This window comes from Carassius auratus, chromosome 9 (assembly GCF_003368295.1).
Source record: "Carassius auratus strain Wakin chromosome 9, ASM336829v1, whole genome shotgun sequence".
Lineage (NCBI taxonomy): Eukaryota > Metazoa > Chordata > Actinopteri > Cypriniformes > Cyprinidae > Carassius > Carassius auratus.
In genome coordinates this window covers 2,810,910-2,823,598 of record NC_039251.1, presented here as the reverse complement: position 1 = coordinate 2,823,598, position 12,689 = coordinate 2,810,910, and the positions used below count along the sequence as shown (strand labels likewise).

Genomic DNA, 12,689 nt, shown 5'->3' with positions numbered 1-12,689 from the left:
GAACTTATTTGCAAGGTTTTGTTTTTTGTCTTTTTATTCTCATTCCAAATGATCAGGGGAAAAAAAACGAGAAAAGTAGTAGATTATTACTATATTACTGTGCCATAGTAAAATACATGAGCCTATTTTTTGATCAGTTGACCATCTATCTGCCCAATCAGGCATCTATGTGACACAGTTGGTAGTTCTTGAGAGCATGGTTCCTCTCATTCATTGCATGACACAGCGCACCTTCTCCACACAGACTGCACCTGTACTGTCTGCCGGCCGAGTATTAGAACGTGCGCGATCAGCAACAGCTCTCCTATGGACACTATGACCACGTTCACCTCTGTTACCCGCTTCCCCGTTGAGCAAAGGCTCGAAACGATCGCTTGTTTGTGCTTCGTGAACACTCTCGCCTTGCACGGTGGCACCATTGCGCTGCAAAGATGTACCGCGAGACGCGCGATCATTAGACGGCTGATCGTCATTTCCAAAAGGCAAATATTCCCCTTCAGAGTCAGAATCGGTGAACAACATTTACAACACATCCTCTTTGTATTAGCCATCTGGCGATTTTCTCTCATAAATCTCACGATTTACACTCACGCTATGAAATGAATTGCTCCCGCATCAATAACATGAGAGCTCGACACTTTGAACAGAAACAATGCATAATGTTGGTCTAGAATCAAAGTACTACGTGTCTGCCATCTAATGGAAGGGAATACAAATGAGATATTACAGCATATAAGGAACTACAGTCTATTTTATTAAGGGTGACGTCTTGTCGCAATGTTGCGACTTTGGCGCTTAAAGGGTTAATAACAGCTGTGCCACATCAACAATTACATTAACATTTAATCAACAGCTTTATAAACGTATACCTCTTATGTGGCCGAGCTACAAACTATCTTCTGCTCATCAAGGCTGAATTTATTTGATCAAAATAAAGTAAAATAAATATTGTGAAATATTACAAATACAAAAAAAGTTTAAAATTTTAATATAAAATGTAATGTTATTCCTGTGATGCAAATCAGAATATTCTTCATCATTATTCCAGTTTTCAGTGTCACGTGATCTTTTAGAAATCATTACAATTTATTTTAATCTCAAGAAACATTTCTGATTATTATCAATGTTGAACATTTAGCTACTTCATATTTTGTGTTGAAATGATGCACTTTATTTTTTGATAAATATAAAGTTTAATGAACAGCATTTATTTGCATTTATCAATATATGAATTAAATTGGTAAATGCATTTATTAAATATAAATCATTTTACAGCTTTATATTGATCTGTATTAATATGTACAGAGTAGTGGTGTGTGTGTGTGTGTGTGAGTGAGTGAGTGAGTGAGTGAGTGAGTGAGTGAGTGAGAGAGAGAGAGAGAGAGAGAGAGAGAGAGAGAGAGTGAGAGTGAGTGTGTGTGTGTGAGAGAGAGAGAGAGAGTTAGAGAGAGAGAGAGAGAGTGAGTAGTGGTGTGTGTGTGTGTGTGTGTGTGTGTTTCTCCATCACTCAAGGATATCAGAACCTGAGATCTCCTACACTGTGAGATATTATTCATACTTGCAGATAGTACTCACACCTCAATGTACTGCAGTGCTTTACTAAACAGTAGGTAATAACATATTCTTTCTCTGATTCTGTTGATTATAAACAGATGGTGTCTTCTAGTGTCCTTCCTTGTGTCTCTTCCTAAAGCCCCCTACACCTGCTCCTAATCACACTGAAGCTGCTGATCAGTAAAGCTGTTCTTGAAGCTGCAGGAAGAGACTCACGCTTCTGAGTTTGGGAACAATATGAGCTGCATGTGATTGATTCTCCAGAACATCTGACCAACACGAGGACAACACATATATATTTATTTATACACATGTTAGATGATTTATTTCCATGTTCTGAATATTTTCTTATGTTTTCTTTAATATAAACACCTCTCTGAGCTCAGATACACTGGAGTAAATGAGAAGAAATGCAGATTTGTCCTCGGGTCGGTCTCCTCAAAAGTCCACTGTTCTTACTCTCTCACTTATCTGACTGCTTTCTTTAGTAATTTTGTCTGCTAACAGTCAAGCCTTTGCTAACAAGACGAGCTATTAGCACTTAGTGTAACAGAATCCATGTAAAGGTGATGCTAATGCAGAAACAGGTTTAACATGAACACAGAAGTCCACACATGAACAAGAAACAAAGACACACGATGTTTTACTTTCTGTATCTCTGTCTCTTGATACAGCTGTTGTGTTTTCTGGCTTTCTGGGTGATTTGTTTTTCACTTCACAAATATTTTACAGTGTGTCATATATAATCTTACCACAGTTTCTCCAGTTTACAGTGAGGATCCTCCAGTCCAGCACAGAGACACTTCACTCCTGAATCTCTTATTTTATTCACAGACAGATCCAGTTCTCTCAGGTGTGAGGGGTTTGATCTCAGAGCTGAAGTCAGAGCAGAACAACCTTCATCTGTGACGCCACAATAACTCAACCTGTAGAGAACAATGACACACTCTTCACTCTCTCAGATCAGATCAGTTTAGCTGTGAATCCATTAGTAAAGAGAAAGTACAAACACAAATAAACATGTATGATGGATCACTGGACTGATATTTAAAATGTAAAAGAACAAAAACGTGAGTCTGATTTAAGATAAATAATGTTACTTTGTTGCACAAGAGTAGGTTAAAGGGGTCATGATCTTTTGTCATAAGAGGACACTGTACTATAAAAACATCCTGTAAGTTTCAGAACACAAAACTGAGTCGCTGCTTTTATTGAAGGCAGTCTGACGAAACAACAGCTTGTGTAATGATCAGCTTGACAACATTATAAGTGGATCTCAGAGAAAGATACAAAATAAAAAACTGAGGCAGTTCATGATGCCTTTAAAAATGACAATACTTAAATTCATCATATATTACTTAATATATGAATAAATAAATAATTTATTCATATGCCACTTCTCTGTCCCTGAATCTAACGGTGTCACTGATTTGATATGAAACACATCTAAATACTGAGCACTAAACTCTGGACAACATCTGCAGCACTGAAGATTTCTGAGCTTTAACTTTGATTTTCTTCATGTTTTAACAGTGAAGTGATTGTTCTCAGTGATACTTACTGAACTGATCTGGATTCTTTAATCACAGGCAGCAGCTTCTGAAGGACTTTCATATTTTCAGCTTTATCCTTTCCTTCAACAAATTTATCAAGACGAAACTCATTCAGTTCCTCTTCTGATGTCAACAACACAAAAACTACAGCTGACCACTGAGATGAAGAGAGATTGGCTCCACTTAAGTTTCCGGATGTCAGATACTGTTGTATTTCCTTCACTAGTGAACGATCACCCAGTTCATTCAGACAGTGGAACAGATTGATGGATTTCTCTGGAGACTCAATGGTCCTGATCTTCTTCTTGATTAACTCAACTGTTTTCTCATTGCTGTCAGAGCTGTTTCTTTTCAGCTTCATTATTTGTTGTAGGAGAATCTGATGAGACTCCACTGACAAACCCAGAAGGAACCGCAGGAAAAGATCCAGATGTCCATTTTTACTCTGAAGAGCATCTTTCACAGCTCTCTGATGCAGCTCAGATAATGAAACATGTTCTGATGAACTGAGTTTAAACTGTTTCTTCACTTTAGAGCGTAAACTCAGTTTGGTGAACTGGTCAAAGACATTTCTGTTGTGGTTTGTCCAGGAGAGGTGCACATATAGAGCTGCTAGATGTTCCTGAATGCTCAGATGAACAAAGCAGAAGACTTTCCCCTGATACAAGCCCAACTCCTCTCTGAAGATCTGAGTGCACAATCCTGAGTACACTGATGCTTCTGTCACATCAATGCCACACTCTCTCAGGTCTTCCTCGTAGAAGATCAGGTTTCCTTTCACAAGCTGCTGAAAAGCCACTTTCCCCAGTTTGAGGATCATGTCTTCATCTGTCACCTTCTTCTCATAGTCCTTCCCATGTTTGATGTTGGTCTGAAGGATCAGGAAGTGTGTGTACATCTGAGTGAGAGTCTTGGGAATCTCTCCACTCTCTGCTCGACTCAACATCTTCTCCAGAACAGCGCTTGAGATCCAGCAGAACACTGGGATGTGGCACATGATGTAGAGGCTCCTTGATGACTTCAGGTGTGAGATGATCCTGTCGGCCAGACTCTGATCACTGATTCTCTTCCTGAAGTATTCCTCCTTCTGTGGCTCATTGAAGCCTCGTACCTCTGTCACTCGATGGACACACTCAGAGGGGACGAGATCAGCTGCTGCTGGTCTGGAGGTGATCCAGATGAGAGCAGAGGGAAGCAGATTCCCCACAATGAGGTTCATCAGCAGCTCATCCACTGAGGCTGATTCAGATATATTACACAGTTTCACTTTACTCTTAAAATCCAGAGACAGACGACACTCATCCAGACCATCAAAGATGAACAACACTTTATATTCATCACTGGATATTTCCATTTCTTTAGTTTCAGGGAAAAAGACATGAAGAAGATCTGAAAGACTGAGTGTTTTGTCCTTCATCAGGTTGATTTCTCTGAAAGGAAGTGGAAATATGAGCTGGACGTCCTGATTCTCTTTCCCTTCAGCCCAGTCCAGGATGAACTTCTGCACAGAGACTGTTTTTCCGATGCCAGCGACTCCCTTTGTCAGCACAGTTCTGATGGCTTTGTCTTGTCCAGGTAAAGGTGTAAAGATGTCACTGCATTTGATGGCTGTGTCCTCTATTGTTGCTCTCCTGGATTGTGTCTCAATCTGTCTCACCTCATGTTCATTACTGATCTCTCCACTCTCACTCTCTGTGATGTAGAGCTCTGTGTAGATCTCATTCAGGAGTGTTGGGTTTCTCTGCGTCGCTGTTCCCTCATACAGACGCTCAAACTTCTTCAGCAGATTTGATCTGAACGTGTTGAGGACTTCATGCCTGGAAAATTAAAATACTGCATTATTAAATAAGCTAATGAGCACAGTGTATTTTATGCATTCTGTATCATAATCATATAATATATTACAGAAATATCAGACCTGAGATCAGTGTTTGTATCTTTACTCTTATAATCTAATGACTGATTCATAGACGCATCACTCCTCACAGACACACAGCTGGACTCTGCTTCTGATCTCTTCTGATCAACTGAACTATAACAGAGAGAGAAATCCTTTGTAAATTACCATATTTAACAATAGTCATACAGTTCCAATTGTAATTATTCAACCCCGCAGAGAATGCAGTACTTTACAAATAATTGCTGTTGTGAAGATCCACGACTTCATGAAAATTGAATCTATAACTGATTACTGGCATATAAAAAGTAATAACATCAATATAGAATTACAATTTTTTGAGTTCTACCATTTTTTTTTATAACACAGTTATGTCATAATTATTCAACCCTTATTCAACATTGCGGTTTTAATTACTGATTTGTATGGTGTGGAGCAAAATTGTCTTAATGCCTTATTAAATATTAAGAAACTATTTTAGAAAACCGAGTTAGCTTGAGCTGTTACGCACACATACAGTTAGCCTGAAGTTAACAGAGCGCTCACAAAAGCTATAGAGAAACTGAAGAGAATAAATATGTGTATTACTTTAGAAAGTCTTGGGCTATATGAAGATTTCCACGACGTTACAAGTTCCTAAAAACAGCTGGCTGCCTTATTCCTTAGTTTAAAGTGTGTTGCACCAGAAAACCTTGAAGGGTGTTATAAAACAAAGCACAATTTTATAAAATGTTAGACCAGAACAACTGAGAAAAACCAGCAGTGAACCACTAAAGACATTCAAGATGACCTGATGAAAGGTGGAAAAACATTTCAGTGCAGAGTATAAGATGAACACAAGACAAGCATGGCTTCATTGATGTTGAAGATGTTGATCTTGCCAAATACCATTCTTGACCAAGAAAACATAACACTGACTTGAACATGCTAAAATCATGTGGATGGACCTGTGCAGTTCTGGAGGAATGTTTTATGGAGTGACCCATGGATCAGCAGTATGTCTGGTAAAAAAACGTCAAAGCTTAAAAGCAGAAAAAACAATAACTCCTTTATCAAACACAGAGGTGGAGCAGTCCTCTTACAGAGATCTTTTACTGTTACAGGAAGTGGAAATCATGACCATATGTAGGATATCATGGATTCTCTGAAGTATCAGGTCATTTTGACAAGAATTGTGATGCCTTTGGTGCAAAAACTAATGATTAATGGACCTTCCTGCAGACAAAACTTTTCTGCATACAGTCGGAGACAAAATTAAATTTGTTAAAAGTTATATTTAAATTGGGATTAGCAGGAAAGTATGCGATTTCGCTGGCATTTGCAAAATACTGCCACTTCCGTGGATCTTCAGAGCAGGTGCAGTCAGAGATTTAAAAGATCAAATATGTTTTTTGCCTCTGACCAATTTCTGGTCAGATTATTAACAACCAATAGAATATTTCACTGTGCTCATGTCGGTAGTATTGAAAACATGATGAAGAGGAATTAAAATGTGGAATTCCCATTGGATGATCCATCAAAAATCTTTTACAGAGATATAAAAAACAAAGAAAAATCCAGAGCATGCGTGTATGAGTTGGTTTGCCAAAAATACAATTTTGTAAAAATACAATTAAGTGTACGCTATAGTCAAAGTGTCATGAAATGATAAAAAAAATAACATACTAAATTTCTGTAATGTTCTGTTTATTTTTAGACAAATCAAATGTGACCTTGTTGTTTGCGACTATGGAAATGTCTGCCCTGAGACGCACAAAACACTTCCACTACCAGAGAAAGCTGCAGCTGTGCAGCAATTCCAGGATATCATTACATCAACACAATTATCACATTACCACAAGCTAATATGTTGTGGCCACCTCAAAACTAGCGAAGTGAACCAATCATGTCCCCTCCAGGTCACCGTAAATGCTTCGTTCAACTTTTCATGGATCATCTACTCTTCCCTGTGGATAAACTCTGACTACTCTCTGTACAATCTCAATTTCTGGTGTTTAGAAATTTTGAATAATGAATTTGAATTCTTCATCTTGAAAACTTGAAGCTGTATTTTTAAAAACTGGATATTTGCAGTCTAAGAATTCAGAGAGAAGAAAAAAAATAGAAAATAGAAAAAAAAAGAAAAAAGCTGTTGGAAAATAGTGACGTGACATACAGCCAAGTACGGTGACCCATACTCAGAATTCGTGCTCTGCATTTAACCCATCCGAAGTGCACACACACAGCAGTGAAAACACACACACACACACACACACACACAGCAGTAGGCAGCCATTTATGCTGCAGCACCCGGGGAGCAGTTGGGGGTTCGGTGCCTTGCTCATGCCCGAGACTCGAATACACAATCATAGGGTTAGGAGTCAAACTCTCTAACCACTAGGCCACAACTTCCCTGTCTATTAAAACACTACCGTCAATTTGTGTTTCATTTTAAATTTTCTATATTCAAGATTAAAATAATAATAATCTTATTCAAAACTATGTTAAAAGATACATAATATTCAATTTTGTTAAAATGACAAATTAGATCAAATAATTTTGTTATATTATAAGCTCCATAGGTTCAGGGATCAGTCACAGAATGTACTTGAATGGTCTGTTCAGTCTCCAGATTTTATTCTGATTGAAAATATTTGGTTGAATTTGAAGAGAGCATTTGCAATGTGAAAACAAAAATTTCACACTGATCTGAAAGCTTTTTTGGGTGTGGAATGGACAAGGATTGCAGGCAGCAGAAGCTTCTAAGCAGTGTTTATTAATGGTTTTAAAGAATAAAAGATTCTGCACCAAACTGGGCTTTTGGGGGTTAAATAATTTTTGAACATGAACGTTTAGAGCCAATTAGATTTTCCTCATTATTTATGTTCTCAGAATTACTCAAATGTGCATTAATAAAGTTCCTCTAATATTGTACTGATGCCATTGGTGAACTGTTTTCACAAAATTGTGTTCTCTGCAGCAAAATGTCTTGCTGGTCAAGGGGGTTGAAGAATTCTAATTGCAACTGTATTATTTAAACAATCACTTTAAAAAGCACTTCAGGATCATTTTTCACAAAAGATATTAAAAAGAAATGAGTGATTTCACAAATGTGTCTCTGTGTAACACTGTATATGTACATATTGTATGTGAAAAATCTTATTCCGATCAGTACAATAAATACAATAAACAATAACATGCATTTTAAATGATCCCTCATTTTAGTCAAATAATTAACAATTTGCAGATTTTGAAAGGGGGGTGTAAACTTTTGACCTCAACTGTAACTTTGATAGAAACATTTAAAAATCAGAAATCATCAAAATCAGGGTTGGCTTTTTTTTTTTTTTTTCTGTAGTGTGCTTTGGGACATATTCCATTAGGATTTGCTGGTTTTAACCCTCTGAGGTCTAAGGGGGTTTTGGGGGCCTGGAAAAGTTTGACATGACCTGACTTTTATGTTTTTTTTTTCAGTTGCTTCTAAACATATTCATGGCTAAAGTCCGAAAACACTGTATTCAGTACAAACTGGGATAAAATAATGTGTAAATAGCATGTATGTACATGATTGTGTTTTTGAGAAAACAATGTTTAAGCACGGTTAGTGAAAAATTTAAATTCTGAAGTCACTGAAATAAGGTCATAAAACACATACAGAACATTTGTTCACAAGTCTGTTAAACCTGGAGCTTGTAGTCTAGAATTTTTGCTTCAAAATGATGTGAAAATCAACTTGTTTACTCACTCAAAGAAAACAATAGATTAATTAAAATTTTCTAAGATACATTTTGTTTGTAAATGTCATATGCGAGTAGGTGTTCCCTTGCTACATGATGTGAGTTTAATGGGAACAGGGGTGTACAAACATGTGCCCATTAAGCTCAGCCGGACTTTTTGCATTTAATGATATACATCTTAATCAAAACATTTTTTTCATTTAAAATAACATTTCATATTTTTGTGTGAGATAAATATTTTATAACATAACATCTTACACTGAAACAAATATCTTTTAAACTAAAAATGTCTCAGTGTATATTTTGGTGAGCTTAATATGTGCGTTTACCCTAATATTTATATAAAACTGTACCTGAGATCCGTCTTTGTATCTCCACTCTTAAAATGTACTGGAGGATCCATAGACCAATCACTCCTCACAGACACACAGCTGGACTCTGCTTCTGATCTCTTCTGATGAAATAATCTATAACAAAACAGATATAATCCTTTATGATCATAATCATTTCATAATCAAGTCTTTTATGTTTCATTAAAAACACTGTATGAGGCAGATTAAGGTGTTCAGGGGCCCTAGGTAAGACCCCAAGTATGGTGAACTGGCGCACACACACACACACACACACACACACACAGACACGCACGCATAGAGAGAGACCAGGGCTCGACATTAAGCTTTTGACACTTCGGACAAGTAAATCCATCATTCACTTGTCAGAGTAAAAAAGTTACTTGTCCGGGGGAAATTTTTTTTTTTTTTTTTTTTTTCTGAAGCAATAGTCTCATCAGTGCTCTATCAGGTATTACTTTAATCAGCATATTTTTCATATTTGCTTAAATAGACTGCTGTTACACTTTTTAACTTTATGAAGGACAATATTTTCCTAAACTGATTATCTCAATTCTACCCCTTTCCCCTACCCCTCCGTTTCGTCTCGATTCTCTTGTGGTTGGAGGGGAAGGGGTAAGGGGAAGGGCCAGATAGCTCTTCAAATGAAGATTTTTCAGGACCACACTTCAGACAAAGCAGTATGAATTATCTCAAAATAGCTAATATTTGCTAATGTCATATCATTACAGACTGCATGATCGTGTCACAGCATATGTCTGATCAGGGCCATAACTGCCGTAGACATTGATGGGGGCCAATCCCCCAATAATTAGAAATCCCTAAACCATTTTCTCAAATATTGCCTATTCGAGAGAGAGAGAGAGAGAGAGAGAGAGAGAGAGTTGCGTGTATTCGCATCTGTGCGTTTATCTTAGATTTATGTTTTCACACTGAAGACAACTGAAGGACTCAAACACAACTATTACAGAAGATTCAAACATTCACTGATGCTCCTGAAGATAAAACCATGCATTTAGAACCTGAAGAGAGACACTCACATCGACTCCATTGTGATAAAGACCCAGCAGAGGCTGTACTTCCTTCATCAAACACCATCTCCAGCTTAAACAACTAACACATCAATCATTACCTGCATTCTGCAATTCACTTCTGTAATTCATTCTCCATCTCTAATTACTGCCTCTTTCTCAAGTACTGTAAATACATATGCAGATCTCTTTATTTATACAACTGTATATAGAGTAAATAATGCACAAATCTGTACATAAATCTTCTGTTCCAGATTCATACACATTACTCTTCACGCTTTATATCTTACCCTTGGGAGATATCATCAGGAAACACGGAGTTAGCTTTCACTGTTATGCTGATGATACTCAGCTCTATATTTCCTCGCAGCCCGGTGAAACACACCAATTTGAAAAACTAATGGAATTCATAGTCGATATAAAAAATTGGATGACGAGTAATTTCTTACTGCTAAATTCTGAAAAAACAGAGGTGTTAATTATAGGGCCTAAAAACTCTACTTGTAATAACCTAGAACACTGTCTAAGACTTGATGGTTGCTCTGTCAATTCTTCGTCATCAGTTAGGAACCTAGGTGTGCTATTTGATCGCAATCTTTCCTTAGAAAGCCACGTTTCTAGCATTTGTAAAACTGCATTTTTCCATCTCAAAAATATATCTAAATTACGGCCTATGCTCTCAATGTCAAATGCAGAAATATTAATCCATGCATTTATGACTCCAAGGTTAGACTATTGTAATGCTTTATTGGGTGGTTGTTCTGCACGCTTAGTAAACAAACTACAGCTAGTCCAAAATGCAGCAGCAAGAGTTCTTACTAGAACCAGGAAGTATGACCATATTAGCCCGGTCCTGTCATCGCTGCACTGGCTCCCTATCAAACATCGTATAGATTTTAAAATATTGCTTATTACTTATAAAGCCCTGAATGGTTTAGCACCTCAGTATTTGAATGAGCTCCTTTTACATTATACTCATCTACGTCCGCTACGTTCTCAAAACTCAAATCAAAATCAACTGCGGGCGGCAGATCCTTTTCCTATTTAGCACCTAAACTCTGGAATAACCTACCTAACATTGTTCGGGAGGCAGACACACTCTTGCAGTTTAAATCTAGATTAAAGACCCATCTCTTTAACCTGGCATACACATAACATACTAATATGCTTCTAATAGCCAAATCCATTAAAGGATTTTTAGGCTGCATTAATAAGGTAAACCGGAACCGGGAACACTTCCCATAACACCCTATGTACTTGCTACATCATTAGAAGAATGGCATCTATGCTAATATTTGTCTGTTTCTCTCTTGTTCCGAGGTCACCGTGGCCACCAGATCCAGTCTGTATCCAGATCAGAGGGGTCACTACAGTCACCCGGATCCAGTACGTATCCAGACCAGATGGTGGATCAGCACCTAGAAAGGACCTCTACTGCCCTGATTATTGACTCACTGTTTTCCTAATGAATGTTGTTCAGTTGCTTTGACGCAATGTATTTTGTTTAAAGCATTATATAAATAAAGGTGACTTGACATTGTTATTATTTATTGTTAAGTTGTCCTATTTAAATGTGTTCTGCTCTCCTCCCTGATATACATGCGTGTATGTACCAAGAGCAACTTAAAAACCACAACAAATTCCTTGTGTGTCTGCGCACACTTGATAAAGCAGATTCTGATTCTCTCTTGTGGACTATATGTACATATTGTATGTGAAAAATCTTATTCCGATCACTACAATAAATACAATAAACAATAACATGCATTTTGCATGATCCCTCATTTTAGTAAAATAATTAACAATTTGCAGATTTTGAAAGGGGGATGTAAACTTTTGACCTCAACTGTAACTTTGATAGAAACATTTAAAAATCAGAAATCATTAAAATGAGGGTTGTTGTTTTTTTGTTTTCTGTAGTGTGCTTTGGGACATATTCCATTAGGATTTGCTGGTTTTAACCCTCTGAGGTCTAAGGGGGTTTTGGGGGCCTGGAAAAGTTTGACATGACCTGACTTTTGTGTTTTTTTTTTTCAGTTGCTTCTAAACATATTCATGGCTAAAGTCCGAAAACACTGTATTCAGTACAAACTGGGATAAAATAATGTGTAAATAGCATGTATGTACATGATTGTGTTTTTGAGAAAACAATGTTTAAGCACGGTTAGTGAAAAATTTAAATTCTGAAGTCACTGAAATAAGGTCATAAAACACATACAGAACATTTGTTCACAAGTCTGTTAAACCTGGAGCTTGTAGTCTAGAATTTTTGCTTCAAAATGATGTGAAAATCAACTTGTTTACTCACTCAAAGAAAACAATAGATTAATTAAAATTTTCTAAGATACATTTTGTTTGTAAATGTCATATGCGAGTAGGTGTTCCCTTGCTACATGATGTGAGTTTAATGGGAACAGGGGTGTACAAACATGTGCCCATTAAGCTCAGCCGGACTTTTTGTATTTAATGATATACATCTTAATCAAAACATTTTTTTCATTTAAAATAACATTTCATATTTTTGTGTGAGATAAATATTTTATAACATAACATCTTACACTGAAACAAATATCTTTTAAACTAAAAAT

General features: G+C 36.9%; 1 protein-coding gene across 2 annotated transcripts in view; it reads right to left on the bottom strand.

Annotated features, from left to right (window-relative positions):
• Positions 1-12,689, bottom strand: part of LOC113109173 (NACHT, LRR and PYD domains-containing protein 12-like) — a 1,059,377-nt gene that overhangs the window by 635,667 nt on the left and 411,021 nt on the right. The window contains exons 7-10 of one of the 2 annotated variants that reach the window (XM_026272789.1): positions 9,074-9,187; positions 5,026-5,139; positions 3,116-4,924; positions 1,625-2,480 (exon numbers count right to left, since the gene is read on the bottom strand). In XM_026272789.1, coding sequence (XP_026128574.1) covers positions 2,303-2,480; positions 3,116-4,924; positions 5,026-5,139; positions 9,074-9,187 — 2,215 coding nt within the window. In that variant the 3' untranslated portion in view covers positions 1,625-2,302. Of the gene's footprint in view, positions 2,481-3,115; positions 4,925-5,025; positions 5,140-9,073; positions 9,188-12,689 lie in introns of those variants that run through there. The other variant, XM_026272795.1, reaches the window with a different exon arrangement.